General features: G+C 51.9%; 1 protein-coding gene across 2 annotated transcripts; it reads right to left on the reverse strand.

Moving 5' to 3' along the window:
* Window positions 1–560: 560 nt before the first annotated feature.
* Window positions 561–20,934, reverse strand: Ppp1r13l (protein phosphatase 1 regulatory subunit 13 like). Of its 2 annotated transcripts, XM_032894295.1 has the most exons (14): window positions 20,870–20,934; window positions 19,372–19,661; window positions 11,530–11,606; window positions 11,293–11,435; window positions 9,639–10,149; window positions 9,460–9,558; window positions 9,288–9,379; window positions 8,035–8,470; window positions 6,307–6,767; window positions 3,965–4,096; window positions 3,747–3,880; window positions 3,482–3,648; window positions 1,421–1,620; window positions 561–1,136 (listed from the first exon to the last, which is right to left on the reverse strand). In XM_032894295.1, exons 3-14 carry the CDS (start codon window positions 11,582–11,584, stop codon window positions 1,098–1,100), a joined length of 2,469 nt encoding a protein of 822 aa, XP_032750186.1. In that variant the 5' UTR covers window positions 11,585–11,606; window positions 19,372–19,661; window positions 20,870–20,934; the 3' UTR covers window positions 561–1,097. The 2 variants fall into 2 exon arrangements, with proteins under 2 accessions (XP_032750186.1, XP_032750185.1); XM_032894294.1 differs by lacking the exon at window positions 20,870–20,934 and having other exon boundaries at window positions 19,372–20,648.
* Window positions 20,935–20,962: the final 28 nt, after the last annotated feature.

Genomic DNA, 20,962 nt, shown 5'->3' on the forward strand with positions numbered 1-20,962 from the left:
AACATCTGTAATGGGATATGATGCCCTCTTCTGGTGTCTCTGAAGACAGCTACAGTGTACTCATATAAATAAAATAAATAAATTGATCTTAAAAAATTTATTCACAGGACCTTTTTATTCTTATTATTTTTTCTAAATTAATTAATTAATTAATTAGTAGTAGCTGATCACGGTGGCACAGATCCATCACTTCAAGCTCCTCCAGGATCCGAGACACAAACTACAGGTTTAAAGCTCGCCTAAACCAAACATAATATCCTGTTTCAAAATCAAAGAGATGGGGTTGGGGATTTAGCTCAGTGGTAGAGCGCTTGCCTAGCAAGCGCAAGGCCCTGGGTTCGGTCCCCAGCTCTGAAAAAAAAAAAAAAGAAAAGGAAAAAAAAAAATCAAAGAGATTACACATGCCTGGTTTGTCTCAAAAAAACTAACAAGAAAATTAAAGAATTGGACACATGTATGAGACGGATCTGTGAGAACTATCCTGTCTAGGTTTGTGTTGACGAAAACTAACCAACACGGACAGCATTCATGTTGACCGAACAGAATCAAAGTGATGTTCATTGCTGGGCAAACGACCTTTATTTATAAAGGAAACAGTTTCCGCGTCATTATAAACAGTAAGCCACATGGTGTGAAGGCACTTGGTTGGGGAAATGGGGGCCTCACACAGGCCCCAAGGCTTCTGGGAGGAATGGAGGCTGCTGGGAAGAACGGGGACTTCCAGGTGAGAGGAAGAAAGGACTCAGAGAGAAGGGTTGGGTAGCCTCCCAGGCTCAGCTGGGATAGTGCAGTGGCTTGCTGCCAGTAGGAGGCACTTAGAACCAGATCTGATTTGGCAAGTGTGTGTGTGTTGGGGGCGGGGTGGGAGTTCCTGCCCCCAAATGTCCCCAGCTCCACCTCACCCCAATGCTTAAGGCAGCTTCGTAATCTTCAGTCTGGGGCTGCCCTCCCTTGAGCCGCCCTTGAGCAGAGAATTTCCGGTGCAGGCAGAACCCCTCTGGAGAATAGCGGCAGATTAGTTAGATGGATCGGGCAGGTCTGGGTGGAAGGCAGGCTGGCGGTGCACTTTTCTCCTTTACGATCATCCTTCATTCCTACTAGATTTTGCTCCGCTGAGACTTCACTCTAGGGAAGAGCTGAGGGAAGAGAACTATCAGACACCAGCAGCCCAGCACCGCTTATCCCACCCCTAAGAAGGAGGGCTACCATCTAACTACCAGCCACACCAATGACCAATCAAAACATCTGAATGAGCTGGAGCCAGAGAAGGAGCAGGAAGATGTCGGGGAACCTGTAAGTGGCTGTCATGCCTTGAACTCTTGGCAATCCTCCTGCCTCAGCCTCCAAAGTGCTATAATAACAGATCAACTTGGCCCAAACCATTAATAGGGGACTCCCACTGGGTAGTCTCTGGGCTCACCCCGAAGTAGTTGCGCGGCACATAGCCTTCCTGACCGTGCAGTGCCGCCCACCACCAGTCGGTCTCCTCTGGCCCGTCTCTCCGCAGCACAGTGACTGACTCGCCCTCCCGGAAGGACAGCTCATCCCCAAACTCTGCGCTGTAGTCCCAGAGCGCATACACAACGCCATTGTGCATCAGTCCCATGCTTTGTTCGACGTCTGAAAACACAGGAAGAATATGGTAGTCCAGACTGGGCCCAGGAACACAGCCACATGGAGGATGAGGTCAGGCATGGCCCCTGCTCCAGCAGAGTTGAGACACCTGGAACGGTGTCTTTGCCTCTGCCAGTGGATAGCATGAGATGCTCGTACCAGCTCTCTCCAACATTTGAGCACTGTTGGTGTGTCAAAATGGGCAATCTACCTTCACTCGGTGGCCGGCTGTCACCCCCCCCTTTTTTCCCTCCATGTAGCCCTGGCTAATCTGGAACTAGACATCCCCTCAAACTCAGAGATCCACCCGCCTCTGCCTCCCAAGGGCTGGAATTAAAGGCCTGCGCTACTACAACCCGGCCCCTCTTTTTCCCCCTTCTTTATGATTTGTTTAGTAGCCAGGTGTGACCTCGGGAAGCAGAGGCAGGAGCATCTCTATGAGTTCAAGGCCAGCTTGGTCTACAAAGTGAGTTCCAGGACAGCCAGGGCTACACAGAGAATTCCTGTTTTTGGAAAACAAAAACAGAAAGATTTGCTTATTTCTGTGTTTTACGTAGATAGGTGTTTTTTTGTTTTTTGGTTTTTTTTGTTTTTTGTTTTTTTTGTTTTTTGTTTTTTTTTGCATGAACATCTGCACGCCAGAAGAGGACATTGGATCCCACGGAACCAGTTATAAACAGGTGTGAGCCACCAGCTCAGTGCTGAGAACTGAACTCAGGACCTCTGGAAGAGTAGCCAGGGCTTTACTGCCGAGTGATCTCTCCTGACCCTCATCTCCCTCTTTGAAAAAAGGAATTTTTTTAGTTTGTTTATTTATTTATTTATTTATTTATTTATTTATTTATTTATATGCTGAGTACATGGCAACTGTCTTCAGACACACCAGAAGAGGGCATCAGATCCCATTACAGATGGTTGTGAGCCACCATGTGGTTGCTGGGAATTGAACTCAGGACCTCTGGAAGAGTAGTCGGGTGCGCTTCACCTCTGAGCCATCTCTCCAGCCCCAAGAAACTTTTTAAAAAGATAGGTAGGGCCAAATGTATCTCAGTCTGGCCTCAAGCTAGGTATATGGCCAAGGAGAACCCTGAGCTTTCGGTCTTTCTGGCTCCATCTCTCAGGCTGTGGTATGACAGGGGCGCACCACCACACCCAGTTCCTGCAGTCCTGCTAAGCAAGCACTGTACGGCTGAGCTGCGTCCACCCCATGGCCTTCTCTGGAGACAGGTTCTTTATACATAACTCCAACTGGTCTCCAACTCACAATCCAGCCTCAGGAATGGCCCCCATCCCCACCTATACAATGTTAAATCCTGCTCTGTGAGCCCTAATGCTAACCTATGATACGATCTGCCTCTCCATAAGTTCAGCGGAAACTATGGGCAAGCCTCTGGGGCTAAGCTCAGCGGGTTAGCCTGGGGCCCGGAGAGACCTGACAAGAACTCAGGTATATCTACGAGTGTCCCAGCCTCTAAGTAGCTCCCCAGCAGACTGCTCGGTGTGCCACGCTACCCTTGCTTCTGTTTGTTCTTGTTCTTCAGACAGCTCTCCCTTTGTAGGTTGGGCTGGCCTGAACTTGCTATGTGCTCCAGCCACATGGAGCAGGCCAGGTTGGCTGGCCTCCAACTCACAGACATCCAGCTGCCTCCGCCTCACAGGCGCTAGGATTTCATGCGTGCAGCTGCCACAGCAGCTGGACAGTATATTTGGTATCTCTACCGCCTGTCCCTCAGGCAGAATGCAGGTGAGTTGTACACTCTGAATGACGGCTCCCATGTCCCCACCCACCTGCACGCATCTGCCAGTCCCTACCCCGCCCCCACCCGCACCCGCACCCCCACCCCAAGCCCCGCACACAGCCTCGCACCTGCCAGATAGGTAGCACAGTCTGCGTATCCCTCACGATAAGGGTCACACTTTTCAATGGCGGTGGCACCATCGCTGAGTGTAGTGGCGAAGATGGCCGCACCGTGCTGCACCAGTGCCGTGCAGATGGCAGTGTCGTTGCAGGAAGCGGCACAATGCAGTGGCGTCCTGGTGGCAGGAGGATGAATGAGAGGGAGGTCCAGGCCAGCAGCACCATCCTACCTCCGAGCCACCCACCTCCCCACAGGTACACGGTTGGGGCTCACCAGCCATGGCTGTCAGGGGAGTTGACATTGGCGCCCGCGGCGATGAGGAAGTCCACGATGGGGTAGTTGGCACCGCAGATGGCATTGTGCAGGGCGGTGATGCCCTCCTCGTTGGGCTGGCTTGGGTCATTCATCTAGGAACACCGGGGGGAGGAGGATTCAGCCCCACCTGTCGCCCCCGTTCTCTTCTCACCTGGGGTTGGGGGGGGTCACCTCACCTCCTTCACCGCCTGCTGTACCACGTCCAGCTCTCCAGTCAGCGCTGCATCCAACAGCAGCACCAGTGGGTTGAGGCGAGCGCGCCGAGCCTTGCGTGGGGACCCTACTTTGCGCAGTACTGAGCGCATCTCCTGCGGAACAGGGAGGGGCTTCAGTGAGGCCAGCTGGACCATAGTTCAGAGGGGAAAGTAGACCCACAGACCGGGTCACCCCGGGGGTAGGGCTGTCTCGGCTGGTTCTTTACAACTATCAGAACATCCTGTGACTTTGGAACCTTGAGCCCTGAGATCTTAGAGGAAGCCAGGAAGCCACAGACTGGTGCTCTGTACAAAAATTATTTCTGTAAGCCAGATATGGTAGTGCATACCCATAATATCAGCACTTGGGTAGTTGAAGCAGGAGGATTGCACTGTTCAAGGACAGCTTGGGCTAGAGCAAGCCATTAGGTGAAATGACTCTTTTATGGAGGTCTCCTAAGACCATCAGAAAATAGATATTTACATTACAATTAATAACCGTAGCAAAATTACAGTTATGAAGTAGCAATGAAAGTAATTTTATGGGCTGGGGATTTAGCTCAGTGGTAGAGCGTTTGCCTAGTAAGCGCAAGGCCCTGGGTTCGGTCCCCAGCTCTGGAAAAAAAAAAAAAGAAAGAAAGAAAGTAATTTTATGGTTGGTGGGGTCACCACAACATGAGGAACTGGGGTAATGGGGTCACAGCATTGGAAGGCTGAGAACCATTGGGCAAAACAAAGAAAGAGACAAACAAAAACTAACACAAAACCACTGTGATTACTTTTGATTGACAACTTAGTGGGATTTAGAATTCACCTGAGGTTTATAGCACTGGCTGTTCTTGCTGAGGACCCAAGCTCAAGTCCCAGCACTCACATGGTGGCTCCCAACCATCTGTAACTCCAGTTTAATGGGATCTGGAATCCCCTTCTGGCCTCAACGGGCACTGCACACATAGTGTGCCCAGGCATACATGGAAACAAAACATCCTTACACATAAAAATTAAAATAAAACAAAACAAGAAAACCAAAAGAACATAGCTAGTCAGTGGTAGTGCGTGCCTTTCACCCCAGCACTTGGGAGGCAGAGGCAGGAGGATCTCTGTGAGTTTGAGACCAGCCTGGTCTACAGAGTGAGTTCCAGGACAGCCAGGACTACACAGAGAAAATACAACCCCTGGGGCTGAAGAGATGGCTCAGCAGTTAAGAGCACTGACTGCTCTTCCAGAGGTCCTGAGTTCAGTAATTCCCAGCAACCACAGGGTGGCTCACAGCCATCTATAGGGGGATCTGGTGCCCTCTACAGGCAGGTGGATAGATATGCAACAGGGCACTCACACTAAATAAATAAAAGATTTAAAAAAAAACCAACGCCACCCCTAGAAAAGTATAATAACGATGGGAAGAATCTCTGGTCAGTGCAAGGGAGCGAGGGACTGGATTGGGTTAATTAAGGCTGGTCCACTTATTTCTCCCCTCCCCCCTTTTTTCTCTTTTCTTTTTTCTTTTTGCTTGGCTCACTTATAATGGCCCATTCCATGGGCCAAGGTCCTAGACTGAATCAAAAGAAGAAAGGCAAACTTCAGCATTTATCTGTCTGCTTCTTGACTGTGGACCCAATGGAAGCAGCTGCCTCTTGTTCTCAAACTGAGCCAAAAATGCCTTCCCCTGAGTTGATACTGTCAAACCAATAAAAGACAGAACAAATAAAACAGCAAACAAAGCAAAACAGAAGGAACCAACACCCGGGTCAGCGTTAACAACGGGAGGGTCACAGTTATATCCCAGGCAGCAGTGCAAGCCTCAGCGTAAAGCTAACAGGCGGCCACTGGTATTCTTACGTCCACTTTACAGACAGGAAAATTGAGGCTGAAAACAGAGTGGATAAATACCTGGCCCTAGGATGCACAGCTGAATAAGTGGCGTGGGGCCAGGTAAAAACTGCTGTTTGGGCTCAGTCTCTCTTTCCCTGAGCCCAGCCCTATCTACACGAAAGACTACATTTCCCAGGCTCCTTTGTAGCATAGTTGGTACCATCTTGGTATCAAAGCCCGGCTAATCTCAAGAATATAGGTTAAGGGTTGGGGATTTAGCTCAGTGGTAGAGCACTTGCCTAGCAAAGCGCAAGGCCCTGAGTTCGGTCCCCAGCTCCAAAAAAAAAAAAAAAAGAAAAAGAAAAAAGAAAAAAGAAAAAAGAATATAGGTTAGCCTGGGGGTCAGGGTCTGGGTGCAACTGCAGATCTCATTTGAACCACTATATGGTGGAGGCCTTTTTGTTACAGCAACTGTATCAGAGATGAGCATACATCCCAGGCTCATGACTTACCATGCTCTGAGGCTGCTCTGGAGGGTTGCTCTGGGCTGGGGCTGGGGGTGGGATAGGAGCTGGAGGGGCGGGAGCAGGGGGCCCTGCCCTGGCCTCAGATCCCTCTGTAATTGTAGACAGCTCAGGCTCAGGCCCTCCAGGCCCTGGGCCACCATGACGATGGAAGAGTCTATTGATGATCTGTTGGTACTGTTTCTTGTGGGTGGGAGGCAGGGCGGCAGCAGGGCTCTGCTCCATGGAGCCTCTGCGTTTGAGGGGTCGAGGAATCTCTGCCAGCACTCGGGCCACCTCTTCCAGCTCAGGTACGGTCTGTGCTTCGGGTGGCAGCGCTGGCTGCAGCCTGGTAGGGCTGAGGGGCCTCGTGACGGTGCCTTCATCTGCATCCCCAGACTCCAGCACGGGAGCCAGTAGTCCCTCCAGCTCGGGCTCTGGCTCCAGCTCGGCAGGGGGTTTGAGGAGGCCTAGCAGGAACAAGAACCCCATTAGAGGAAGAGTCGCCAAGAGCTTTCACAGATCTGCAGCTTTGGGAATACAACCAACTTCTGGGCTGTGTGACCTCAGAGCAACTACTTGCCCTCTCTAGACTACTCTGGGATGTGCATAATATTCTTATCTTTGAGCATTTATTTGACAGATTTATTTATTTATAGCATAATATGTTAAATATTTGTTTATGTATGTATTTGCAGTGATGGGCATTGAACCCAAGACACATTCTAGACATTCTACCCACTGAGTCCCAGCCCTACACGCCGGCCTATCACCCTTCTCTATATTATGAAGAAACAGGTGATTATCTCTATATTGCCAACAGGCATCTGAGGATCAGAGAGGGAAAGTCATTTGCCCAAAGTCACACAGCTGCCTCACTCTGGAATCTGCACTCCTACCAACAATCTTCTAGGATCCGAAGAACTTTATTTCTAACATCTCATGCAGATCCCCAGGAGAAGCCTGGTGTTCAGTGATCTGTTCTCTGTTACCTCCCCTCCTTCCACTGTAGCCTCAGAAGCAGGAGGACATATTAACTGGTCTTTATCCCAACCCCTGCCACAATCCTATGAGGTAAACATTATTCCTTCTTTTTCTGGGCGGGGAAAAGGGCTGAGATTGGTTGGATAATTTACCCCCAATTTGCTTTTTGTTTGTTTATTTTTCAAGACAGGGTTTCTCTGTGTAGCCCTGACTGTCCTGGAACTCACTCTGTAGACCAGGCTGGCCTCACACTCAAGAGATCCGCCCGTCTCTGCCTCTCCAACACTGGGACTAAAGGCGTGAGTCACCGACGACAGGATTTGCCCTGACTCATACCACAAACCAGTGGTTTGGAGAAGTGAAGCTCTCGCTTTACTCCTCCAATTTGGCACTAAAAGACCCTGTCAGCTGGGACATAATGGGCAAGCCGTACTTACTGGGCACTGGGGCCTCATTCTCAAGACTTGATGTAATTTGAGTGCCATGTCCCAGCAGACAGAATTTTTATCACGATTCAGCTTTTACACTCGGAAAGCTAGGCCCAGAGAGGTTAGCGCACCTGCCTGAGGCTGCACAGCATACGACTCTGTAACCCTGGCTCCTGTGTGCATTCCCATGCTCACTGGCCCAGCCCTTTGCAGGGACAGTTTGTGGGGTGAAGCTTGGCTATCCTGGCTCCCCGCTACTCTGGTTCCTGTCAGTTGCCCTCCCTTTGCCCAACCTTCTGGGGACCCGCCCCCTTAGCTGACTCACCTTCATTCATGGGGGACCAAGTCTGCTGAGGTCCTGGAGTCTGAGGCTGAGGCTGGGACTGGGGGGGCATCTGAGGTTGGGGTTGGGGTAGCAGCTGTGGCTGAGGGGGTGGCTGGGGAGGCAGCTTAGGTGGGGGTGCTCGGGAGAAGATGGGGGATCCCGGGAGCACAGCCCTGCTGGCTCCATGTTCCCAGAAAGCATTCTGGAGTTTAAAGATCATACTGAGGGGGATGGGGCGCTGGCGCGGGGTACTGCGAGGCTGAGGGCTGGAGGGAGGCATGGGAATGCGGCTGACGGGCTGCCAGCTACGGGGCAAAGTGCCTGAGGGCCCTGCAGAGCCCATGGAGCGGCGGTAGCTGCCAACGTCAGAACGCCTGTCACTGGCCAGAGGGGACACCTTGTAGTTGCGTGGCAATGTGGCACTGGTGATGTTGTCCTGGGTGGGAGGGAGAAGGGGGAAGGAAAGGAAGGTGAGAAGGGGACAAAGACAGGTAAGGACAAGGGGCTGAAGGGGAAGAGGGATGTGTGTGGTGGCTCATGCCAGTCATCCTAGCAGGAGAGGCTGAGACAGGAGGATTGACTTGACTGTAGGCCATTTCCCACGGCAGGAAAACAAAACACCAACCCCCACACACACAAAAGGAAGAGCATCCACACCTTGAGGCTACCATTCAGAAGGCTGAGGTAGGATTCAAATCAGTTTAATAAACCTAAGCAGAAGTTTGTTTGCTGATAGAGCTAGCTTAGTAATATAGCCCCTGCCTAAAATCCCCCAGTGAGGGGCTGGGGGCGTGGCTCAGTGGTAGAGCCCCTGCCTAAAATCCCCCAGTGAGGGGCTGGGGCGTGGCTCAGTGGTAGAGCCCCTGCCTAGAATCCCCCAGTGAGGGGTTGGGGGTGTGGCTCAGTGGTAGAGCCCCTGCCTAGAATCCCCCAGTGAGGGGTTGGGGGTGTGGCTCAGTGGTAGAGCCCCTGCCTAGAATCCCCCAGTGAGGGGCTGGGGGCGTGGCTCAGTGGTAGAGCCCCTGCTTAGAATCCTCCAGTGAGGGGATGGGAGTGTGACTCAGGAGTTTCCACTCATCTACAGTGAGCCTTACCCTAGATTCTATCCTCATCCTCCCGCCATAAAGAAGAGTGTGGGAAAAGGTGTACACACACACACACACACACACACACACACACACACACACACTAGCGTGGGCCACCACACACACAGACGGTCCACCTTCACCCGGTGCTGCCCACCAGTCCCTCACCTTGCCACTGGCCCCCAGCCCATCCAGGCTGCTCTCTCTCCAGGGTAAGAGCTGCAGGCCTGGCGAGGCAGGCCGCGTAAAGACATCCAGCCCTGCAAAACACACATCGATCGATCGTTCAGATGGACTCCAGACTCCTGTCCTCCAGGTCCCCTCACCCTCTGTCACTTACGTTCATAGCTTGCTGTCTGTGAAGACTTTTTCTCGTAGGCTACATCCAGGTCAGACTCGTTCCAGGCTTTCGGGGGCCTCCGGCGCAGCGTCGAGTCATCTGGTGAAAGAGGTCCATGAATGAGGGTGAGAGCATAGACTAGACCAAACCAGCCTCCCAAAGAAAGGGTCCCCTTGAACCTTGTGCGCGAAGTGGCGGGGCGAAGGCACTGCCACCCGCGCCCAGCAGAGGGCTCCCCGATGTGTCATAGGCTGCAGCGGGCGGGCGTGGGGAAGGTCCTCGCTCCGGGAAGAAGGCCTGGGGTCCCTCTGCTAGAGGGCTGCCCCGGGGGGACCCTGCGCGTCCTAGGTAGTCAAAAGGGGTCGGGGGACCCGGCTGCCGCACTGGGCCAGTCCCCGGCCGCGGGGACGGCGCCCGACCATGGGGACTGCCTGCTCCGTCGAAGGCGCGGGGTCTGGGCGATGGCGCCCGATCCAGGCTGCTGTAGGGGTCAGGTGTTGTAGGCTGCAGGTAGATGGAGGTGCGCGGCGAGGACGGACGGCCCTTGGGAGACAGAGGGCTGTAAGGGTGCAGGGACGGGGCACTCTCTGAGCGTCCAAAACGGGCCTCTACGCCATCGGCGGCTATCTTCTGTAGGGACCCTCTGCTGCCAAAATGCTCCGGGACAGGGCTGGTGCTGTACCGGGACATCTGTGGGGAAGACGGCACGGAAGAGTAAGTGGATGTCGGAGACATCGGACCCGATGACTGCAGGTGCAGAGCCTGGGTGCAAAGGGGTCTAACTTGTTACTGATTTTTTTTTAATTGATTTATTTAATGTATATGAACGTACTGTCCTTTACACACTGGAAGAGGGCATCGGATCTCATTACAGATGCTTGTGAGCCACCATGTGGTTGCTGGGAATTGAACTCAGGACCTTTGGAAGAGCAGTCAGTGCTCTTAACCACTGAGCCATCTCTCCAGCCCCGGTTACTGATCCTTTTATATGGCTTAAGAAACAACTTTGTGGGGCTTGAAAGGTGGCTCCGTGGTTAAGAGTATTGGCTGCTCTTCCAGAGGTCCTGAGTTCAATTCCCAGCATCCACATGGTGGCGCACATAATCTATGATGGGTTCTGATGCTTCTGGCATGTATGTGCAGATAGAACATAAACATAAATAAACCTTCTTTTTAAAGGCTTTATATGAGCTCTCACCTTTTTTCTACTTAAAAAATTATTTTAGTTTGGTATGGGGGTGTGCAAAAAATTATTTTAGTTTGGTATGGGGGTGTGCACGCCTCTGGGGAAGTAGTGGAAGGTATAGCTCTGAGTTTGGGGGCAGCCTGGGCTACACACTTAAACCATGTTTAAACAAACAAATAACTTTTGAGATAATGCCTCCCAAAGCCCAGGTTAGCCTGAAGGTCTCCAGGAACTGAAGTTTGGCCATGAATTCCTTATCCTCCTGCCTCTATGGCTCCAGTATGTGTACACCACAAGCCCTGTGTTTATCTGGTACAAGGGATAGGACATAGACCTTCATCCATACTAGGCAAACATTCCACCAGCTTAACCAGTCTCTCCTGTAGCCTAGGCTAGCCTTGAACTCACTATGAAGTAGAGTAGTTGGCGCTAAATTCATCCTCCTGCCTCAGTTGGCACTAACTAAATTCATTCTCCTGCCTCAGTTTCCCTGGGGCAGGGATTACCAGCCTGGTCTCCATACCTCACTATCTCTCTCTTCTAGATGGCCTTGCACACCCCTCAGCCTGCAGCACCTTAGAAATCCGGGCCTCCCCTGGGGCATGGAGAAATGCTGGTTTTGGGGTCAGTGAGATCACCAGGCTCACCCTAGAGGGAACTCCAGCCTGTGTGCCAGGAGGAGCTGGCGAGTCTGACCACAACGACTCCAACTGCTTGGTTAATTCGTCCACTTTGGCAGCAGCGGTGTCCAGCTCCATCTGTTTCAGATCCATGTGCTTCATGGCCAGCGCTGAGTGGGTGGGTGGGAGAGAAGGTCACGACGTTGTCCCCTCCATCCCCTCCCCCTTACCGGGCCCTGCTCATCCACCAGGCTGCCAGCTTACACTGGAAGTTCAGATCCAGAAGGTCCCTCGCCTGTTGGAATGCCTCGCTGTCCATGGTGCCGGCCGGAGCAGGGTGCCTACCAGGAGTGAGAACTGGCTTAGACCCTCCAGGCCACGCCCCTCAAGGCGCCGCCCCAGGGAAGGAGGGGTCCTCAACTGTCATTAAGGTTCCTTCAGAACTCTGTCCATAAGCTTACCTAGAAGTCTGAACCCATCCTAGAAAAGTTCGGGACAAAGAATTCATCCATCACTTACCTGTTATTGAACTGAGGCTCAAATAATTAACTGTTACTTTAATGAATGTCTACTAGGGACCAAGGGACGGCACCAGATGTTTGTTGTAATTTTTTTGTTGTTTTGTTTATCGCTATAATAAAGATTAAATACTGTGCCATATACATGTTTAGGGAGGGGCTCTACCACTGAGCCACGCCCCCAGCCCTCTATTTACTATCCATGTTGAGGCAGGGTCTTTGTATGTATCCCAGTGTAGACTGGAAAACTTTATGTAGCTTAAAACTATGTAGGCCTCAAACTTACAATCCTTGGCCTGCCTTGGCCTCCAGGTTCCTTGGATTACAGACGTGTATCAGCATTCTAAGTTTGTTGTTTGTTTTTTTTGTTCTGTTTACTTTGACATTTATTTAACTTTCTGTGTATGAGCATCTGCCTGTCTGTGTGCTTGGTCCCCATCATGATCCGAACAGGGCATCAGATCCCCTAGTACTAAAGTTACAGACAGTTGTGAGGCATCATGTGGGTGCTGGGAACTGAACCTGGGTCCTCTGCAAGAGCAAGTGCTCTAAACCTCTCAGCCTTTCCTCCACCATGTTATTGTTTGGGACAGGATCTCATATGGCACAGGCCGGTCTAAAGCTTTTGTGTAGTTTAGGATGACCTCAAATTTCTGCTTACACCTCCTGAGTGCTGAGATCACAGGGTTGGAGCATCACATGGGCCACGTGGTGCTGGGAACGGAGCCAATGGCGCATGCGCTTTGAGCATGTGCGCGACGCAGGCGCACAAATCTGAGCCACACCCCTAGCTCCTTTTCCACGTCTAACCATGAAGTTATGAGTTAGCCAAGCATCGCCCACCTATAATCCTAAACTCAGAAACAGTTGTGAAGAATTTCTAGTGTCAGACCAGACACTAGACTGAGTATATTCAGTCTAGCCTGGGCTACAGAATGAGCCTTACTTTTTTTTTGTTCATTAGTGTTCTGCCTGTATATAAGTCTGCACGAAGGAATCAGAAACTGCCATGTGGGTGCTGGAAATTGAACCTAGCTTCTCTGGAAAAGCAGACAGTGCTCGTAATCGCTGAGCCACTTCTCCAGCCTGAACCCTGCCAAAAACAAAACAAAACAAAACAAAACAAAACAAAACACCTATCCAATTGTGGTGTCACATGTCAGGAGGATATGGTGAAGTTGTACAGGGAGGAGAATCAGCACCTGAGAAGCTAACCTGGGGTAAAGGCTTTAGAAGAGCCAGCTCAGCTGGTGCTGGGCTCAGTCCTTAGCATCCCCACTGAAACTCTGGGAGTGCAGGTGCATCCTGGGAGTACAGGTGCATGCTGGGAATGCCAGCTCTGGGGAGGTAGAGACAGGCAATCACAGGCCATGGCTGCCCAGGTATACATGCCAAAATCAGAGAGAGAGAGAGAGAGAGAGAGAGAGAGAGAGAGAGAGAGAGAGAGAGAGAGGGAGAGGAAGAGCAGGAAGAGGAGGGAGGAGGAGGAGGAGAGAAGAGAAGAGAAGAGAAGAGAAGAGAAGAGAAGAGAAGAGAAGAGAAGAGAAGAGAGAAAATAAGGTGGGTGTGGAGAGATGGCTCAGAGGTCATGAAGTTCATTTCTCAGCACCCACATAGCAGCTCACAGCCATCTATAACTCTAGTTCCAGAGAGTGCAACACCTTCTTCTGGCTTCCACAGGCATCAGGCACACACACGGTGCATAGACATATAAGCAGGTAAAACGCGCATATACATACAACAAAAGAAATAAAACTTTAAAAAATAACGACGCATAAGGTGGATAGTGGTGGTGGGGGACACATGATAATGACCTCTGGCCTCCATGTGCAAGGACACACTGACACACAATACACAGCAACACACACACACACACACACACACACACACACACACACAGAGTAAGCAAGAAAATACAATTCAGAGAGCTTGAAGCCAGGTGCGTTCATTCCTCCAATCGCAGCACTTGGAAAATGGATAAGAAAATCTTGAGTTAAGACCCATTGTGGGGCTGGAGAGATGGCTCAGTGGCTAAGAGCACTGACTGCTCTTCCAGAGGTCCTGAGTTCAATTCCCAGCAACCACACGGTGCCTCACAGCCATCTGTAATCAGATCCGATGCCTCCTTCTGGTGAAGACAGTGACAGTGTGCTCACATACATAAAATAAATAAATAAATCTTAAAAAAAAAAAAAACTCATCTGTAGCTACTCAGCCATTTTGAGGTTCACCTAAACAAGATAAACAATATGAGACCTTGGCTCAAAAATCAAAAGAAAAGGAAGAAAAAAGAAAAGAGAAGAGAAGAAAGCTGGGGCTGGATGGTTCAGCAGTTGACAGCATTTCCTACTGTCTCAAAGAGCTTGAGTTCAGTTCCCAACAGCCATGAAGACTGGCTCACAGCCAGCTACTGGGACCTCCAGCTCCAAGATGCCAATGGCCTCTCCAGCCTCCGAGGGCATACATACACACACTTTAAAATCAACCAACCAGGCAGTGGTGGGCACACCTTTTATCCCAGCACTCAGAAGGCAGAGGCAGGCGGGTCTCTGTGAGTTTGAGGCCAGCCTGGTCTACAGAGAGCTAGTTCCAGGACAGCCAGGGCTACAGAGAGAGATCCTGTCTCAAAACAAAACTTTAAAAATTAAAAAAAAAAAAAAAAAGGCTGAGCAAGATGGTGCATGTGTCTTTAATCTCAACTTGGGGGGGCAGAGACAATGCTATCTCTGTGAGTTCCAGGCTGTTGTGGTCTACATAATAAGACCCTGTCTCGAAATAAGATTAAAAAAAGAAGAAACCTGTACTTAAAATCAACTTAGACGAAGTCCTTCGGACTGGGTTTCACACCAGGTTCTATCCTGTCGTTCTGCAATGTGTTCCACGCAAACTTGGTGAGGTTTCTCTCACCGAGTCACCGTCTACGAGAAGAAGCCCTGTTCACACTGACCCATTGTTGCGAGGAAGAACAGGGAGGTGGCCAGGGCCAGGGAGGCAGCTGTGGTCACCAGCCAGTAGGACAAAGGGGAACCGGTCACACCAGCTAACTCAATCCCCATTGCAGCCGCCACGCCCACCAGCCCTGTCACCTTTTAGCTTTGGGCAATGAAGGTGTAGGCAGTGGGACCAGTTGGGACTTGTTGACACCAGCCTCTGTCTGGAAAGTCACGAGGAACAGAACCTGTTGGGGCTGGTGGCTCATCTGAGCATGTGTCACCTTGAATCCTCTCCACCCCTAGGGCCTGAGACTCCCTGACTCCGCCTGAGACTCTTCACAAGGCAGGAAGACATAAACTAAGTATTCCAAAAGTCCCTTCTGATCTCAGAGAGGCCTCCATTCTGAAATCTGATGTTGTATCTGGTCTCACTGCATGGCTCAGTCCATTCAGGAACTTTACTAATGGCTTCTCCTGCCTCTCTGTGGCTGAGGCTACAGACATGCATCACCACACCTGGTAGGGTCTCTGAGATGTAGAATTCTAAAACAATAATAAGCCCAAAAGCTTAAGTATCTACTGTGAGAGAGTTCTGAACTGGAAATGGAGATCTAGCTTAGTGGTAGAGCCCCTGCCTAGAATCTCCCAGTGAGGGGCTGGGGGTGTGGCTCAGTGGTAGAGCCCCTGCCTAGAATCCCCCAGTGAGGGGCTGGGGGCGTGGCTCAGTGGTAGAGCCCCTGCCTAGAATCCCCCAGTGAGGGGCTGGGGGCGTGGCTCAGCGGTAGTACCCTGCCTAGAATCTCCCAGTGAGGGGCTGGGGGCGTGGCTCAGTGGTAGAACCCCTGCCTAGAATCCCCCAGTGAGGGGCTGGGGGGCGTGGCTCAGTGGTAGAGCCTGTGCTTATTATTAGTCAGTCCCTAGGTTCAATGTCTAGTAGAAAAATAGGATCCAAGTCAAGATCTCATTTCTTTGACATTCTAAATTTCTTTCATTTGTTTTTCCCCTCAGTTTCTAGTTTTCTTGCCCTACTTTTTTATCTCAGAATCGCATTTTCCTAAAGTCTACCACAAGCCAGCAGCCAGAGGTGGAGAGTTAAATTCTGGACCCCCCCTAACAAGAGTGTCTCAGTTGCCTAACTTGTAAAACAAAGAGAAATAGGTTACCTCACTGGACCAGTGCAAAGAGAGTACAAGAGGATTTTGGGGCTGTGAGAATTCGGTTTTGAAAATAGAGAATCCATTTAGAGCTAGCCTGCTTACGTGAAGGATTGACACAAAATGAGCATGCGTTCCAGGTCTGTTGGTGCAGCAGAGAACACTGAAGGGGCCAGCTTGGGCAACCCTATCTCAAAATACACGTTTTAAAAAAGGCCTGGGCATGGTGGCACACGCCTGTAACCCCAGTTTTCAAAGGCAGAGGTCTGAAGACAGCTCCAAACTTGATTACATCATATGCTGGGGCCAGCCCGACCTACATAGGAAGACCTGATCCCTCTGTTGAAGAGATGTCTTCACCGTTTAGAGTGTGGAGGACCAGAGTTTGGTTCCCAGCATCCTTATCGAGTGGGCTGGCTCACAGCTCCATGTACCAGCTCCAGCTGAAGCCTCCGACCTCTGTAGACAGCAGTGCCCATGTGTGCACGGACAAGGGCTAAGAAATAGCTCAGCAGCTAAGAGCCCTTGCTGTTCTTCCAGAGGCCTGAAATCCCGCCTCCAGCATATGTCAGTAAGCGGATCTTTTGGCAACTGTACCATTCATATATCAATAGGAAAGACTTCAGATTCAGAGCCTAATGTGGGTGTTAGAAACTCCTTGACCGCCAGGGGGCGCGCGCTCCCCGCGAGCTGGATCGCTGAGCTCAGGCCCTGGGAATGTGAGGCGGGCCTGGGCAGGTGCACAGCTCTCCCCCTGCAGGGGCAGCGGGCCGAGCGGGCGTGGCAGAGTCTCTGTTCCCAGACTTCGGTCCCTGCCTTCCACCCTCAGGTCTTCTTCCTTGGGCCTCCTCCAACTCTAGCTCTCCCTTCATCTGGCTCCCATCTGTGCTCCACCCTTAGGTCTCCTTGCCCGGTTCCCAGAGGTGAAGGATCCTGTTTGGGCTTCCTGGAGGAGTCAGTGGGATTCAGGTCAGGGTGTCGAGATGGGTTGGGAACACCCAGAGTGCAATCCTTCACTCTAGTCGGGTCAGACTTGATTTTAAATCCGTAGAATGGACATGGGACTTCCCCTAGCTAAGCTTCTGCCTTGAGCTAACTGGGAGGGCTTCTTTGTCCCCTGTTTCCTCACATGTACTATTGGGGGAATTAATGATTTCATCCAGATGAGGTTAGGACCTAAAGTATACAGTGTTTACACGGGTGCAATTCAAGGACCACATGTCAAGCATCCTGGACTGTTACTCTACCTTGTTTCTCCAAGGCTCTCTAGGGTGACACAGTTAAGTTTCTGCAATCCCAGCACTCGGGACACTGAGCCAGTAGGGTCTCTAGCTTGAAGACACCCAGGGCTACATAAGTGACACCGTCTCAAATGAACAAGAGCTGAAGTTTAGTTCCCAGCAATAGAGTGCTTGTGTAGTCAGCAAAAGGCTGAGTTCAGTTCCTGAGGCCTGGGGGCATCCATTGATGGCACATGGGCTGGTTCAGAGTGAGGGATGAAAACCCAGTGTCTTCTTTTTTTGTGAGGGTTCTTGGTTGGTTTATATCTCCCTGGCTTGTCTGGAACTCACTATGTAGAGCAGGCTGGCTCCAAACTGCCGGCCTTTGCCTCCTCAGTGCTGGGATTAAACGTGTGGGCTGCAGCCATCAGTGAGCTTGTCTCTCTGTCTCTGTCTCTGTCTCTCTCTGTCTCTGTCTCTCTCTGTCTCTGTCTCTGTCTCTCTCTGTCTCTGTCTCTCTGTCTCTCTCTCTCATACTATATCCCTGCTATACTTAAGCTCTCATTCCGCCTGCCTCCACTTTCCTAGGCCTCTACCTTCCCAGTGCTAGAAATATTGACCTAACAGCCGTTTTTATGCAGTGTTGGGGACTGAACCTGGGGCTCCCTGCATGCTAGGCAAGCCCTCTACTGGCTGAGCCACACACCAACCCCTTCCTTCTGTGGGTCTAAGAGCTGTGGGTTCCACTGCCGGTGCTCTCGACTGCCTGAGCCCTGGACCACAGAGCTCTGACCTTCACACGCCCCCTCCCCAGCAACAGTGACCATCCCCAGGAATGTGGGGCCACGGCAGGATGGGAGCCCATGGAGGTTCCAGATAGAAACTGGCAAGTTTCCAGGACCAGCCTCTCTCTCCCCATTGTTAGAAAGGAGTCTTCTCGGGGATCAACGAACTCCACTGAAGGTGGAACTCGCTGTGCCTACCTCTGTGCGGACGGAGAGATCATCCCGACCTGAGCCTGGCAGGACGGACACAGCTGTGTTGGCAGCTCTGCCTATTCCTCCTCAGCTTCATTTCAGGCTGTCATTCCAGCCCAGGCATTAGCAAACACCCTCCCTCTTCAGATCCTTGTCCCCCACTAGCTTCGTAATCCCCCTACATAAGGGCACGGAGATGGAGGGAGGTGCCTGCCCGCCCCTGCCCTCTCTCTGGCTCAAGGACAGACAGACACCTCCAGAATTAGCCTCCCTCCCTCCCTTATCTCCCACAATACCTCAGGTCAGACAGATGGAAGTGGAGGCGACATGTCTCACCTCTGGGTCACAAGGAACCCCACCCAGGGAGAAAGAAGGTTAATTAGAAAATCTGGTGGGAGTGAAGGAATTCCTTCCACAGACAGCTGTCACAAGAGTGAAGGAGATGTCAAATTCAACTGCCTGTATGGCCCGCCAGCCTCAGTTTACCACTTCCATTCTCTGCAACGCAGCAGTACATGGCCACAGAAGCCTCCCAGATCCAGCCCCGTGGTCCTGTTATTCTGCCCTGCGTTCTAGAATGACCTCAGCAAACCCCACCTATTTCCCACCCCGTGGGGCAATAAGAAGTCTGACTCCCGTTTCCGCTTGGGGGCGCTCTTGGGCGGATGTGCCTCCTCTGGTTAGGCAGGTCTGACGCCCCAGTTAATGACATGCTGGGGTTCGCTCAGCGGCACAGAAGAGGTTGGAGAGCTGCCCCGGTTTCTCACTCCCTGCCCCCATCCCAAAACCAGAAAGTGGGGTGTAGCACTGGAACACGGCCTCCTGAGAAACCCACGCCCCTCGTGCTTGCCCTACTCTTTTAAAAAACCAGGATCCAGGATTCCAGTGCCACTAATTTTACTCAAAGATCTAGTGATTCAGTGCTGAAGGCAGCTGGAAGGTAACCGGGTGCTCCACCATTCTAGAACGTCCTGATCGCCCACATCTACCCAAAATTCAGAGACCGGAGACCCCAACAGCACTCAAAGACACTTCCAAGAGTCTCCAATTAAAGTTTTCAAAAATTCCGGCTCCAATAACTACTCACGACCAAGGGCTCCGAGCACCACTAAGATCGCAGGTGTCCCAAGTCCCCATCCAGCTGCCCAGTAAAGTCAGCACCCCAGTTCCTTCTTTCCAGTGATCCAGGCATGAGCTCCCCACACTATTCCCCTGGACCTATGGTCCTAGTTTCCATCAAGTCCTCCCAGGGACGCGGTGTCGGGTTCTGGGGTGGCGGGACCCTGGGTGGGGGTGGAACTCACGCGTCGGGGCAGATCCTGGCACCGGGGGGCTTTTCCTCGGGCTCCGGCTCCAGCTCCAGCGGCGGGGAGCGGAGGACGGGGCGGGGCAGTCTCCCGGGAACAGGTTAGACGACGTGACTCTGACTGGAGGGAGGCGTGTCCCACAGAGGAGGGGGAGCTGCGGTTGCCTAGAGCACCTTGGGATTTGTAGTCCCGAGTGGGCGGAGCGCTGCCAGGGACATTTCCATTTGGAGTCAGGCGCGATCCATTTGACAGTCAGCCAGAACTAGGTCCAGAAGATCGTGGGCGTCCTGGACGGCGAAATGCACGAGAGTTTAGCCTCTCACCTCACTATGGATACAAGGGAAGAACTCCTAAGCCTTTTCCCACTCCTCCAGGCTCAGTTTCCCCTTGCCTGAGTGAAGATTTGGACACTTAACAAGGAGATGGGAGACGCGGAGAAATTCACACGACCCAATACTATGGCGAGAAAAGGACCCACTTTAATCAGGACTCCAACACCCGGGTTATCTGTCTAAATAAAACAAAAAACAAAAATAATGGACTTCTAATCCTAGCACTTAGAAGGCAGAGACAGGCGCAGTTCAAGGCCATCCTGGTCTATATAGCGGGTTCCAAGCTAGCCTGGACTACATAAAGAGACCTTGTCTCAAAAACAACATCACAGCATTGGCGATTCACTGGCGTGCCTAGCAACAAGCTGGACTACAATCCCCAGCAACACTCCTGACCGACGTCCATCGCCAGCCACCTTCGAGTCATCTGGGAATTGGAGTCTTGAAGCCCACAAAAGGCGAGCCGCAGAGTTTCTCGCCCACGCGCGAGGGGGACACATAGTCTGAAGATTCCTGGCGGAGGGAACACCCCTTCGTAGGCTTGGCTCCCTCTGTTCTCAAAAGCCTCAGAAGAAGGCACCCCAATTCTGGAGGAGTCTCCAAAATCTCCGCAGAGGGGGTGGGCCGCGACGCTGACACACCGGCCAGGAATGCAGTCCAGTCACCCTGTCTCGCCACCGTCCCGCGGCTCCACCCGCCACCCCACGCGCTGCAGTCCTGCTGGGGTGGGACGTGGACACGTCCCCCAAATCCCACGTCCACGTGCCGCTGTTTACTTGGGACGCGGGGCAGAGAGGGGTCGACCAGCTACACCTCTACCTGCCGCGGAGCCGTGCGGAATGCTTCTCATTCAGGACACTTAAGTCCACGAGGGCAATCTACAAGTCTCACCCGACACTAACCCTCACCCCGTTTCAAGCCAGGATCAGGGGCTCTGGGGTCCGAAGCTCCTCCCCTGACCCTGCAGACTCCTCCCCTTCGGTTTCCCGCTTCCCCTAGACTTCAGAAGCTCCGCCTCTGATTGGTACTTAAAATGCTCCACTTGTCCGCTTTTCTGTATTTTCCGATCTGGTTCAGTCAAACCTTCCACTTTCGCCGCACCATGGGCTTCTGAAGACACACTCTAGATTTGAAAGCACAATCGTAACAACCAGAATTCTTACCTAGCTTTTACAGGAATGCTGCACAATCGGTCTTCTGTCTCTTTAAAAGCCGTGGCGGGGGGGGGCGTCACTGTCTCTTTAAGACGGTGTTGG

Source organism: Rattus rattus, chromosome 2 (genome assembly GCF_011064425.1).
Source record: "Rattus rattus isolate New Zealand chromosome 2, Rrattus_CSIRO_v1, whole genome shotgun sequence".
NCBI classification, from domain to species: domain Eukaryota; kingdom Metazoa; phylum Chordata; class Mammalia; order Rodentia; family Muridae; genus Rattus; species Rattus rattus.

Excerpts from the sequence above, each read along its gene's own strand:
- Ppp1r13l (XM_032894295.1), bottom strand. The coding sequence starts at position 11,584 with ATGGACAGCGAGGCATTCCAACAGGCGAGGGACCTTCTGGATCTGAAC. Across the intron at positions 11,436-11,529 it reads TCTGGATCTGAACTTCCAGT|CGCTGGCCATGAAGCACATG; the intron begins GTAAGCTGGCAG and ends CCACCCACTCAG. Across the intron at positions 1,137-1,420 it reads TGCCGCGCAACTACTTCGGG|CTCTTCCCTAGAGTGAAGTC; the intron begins GTGAGCCCAGAG and ends CTCTTCCCTCAG.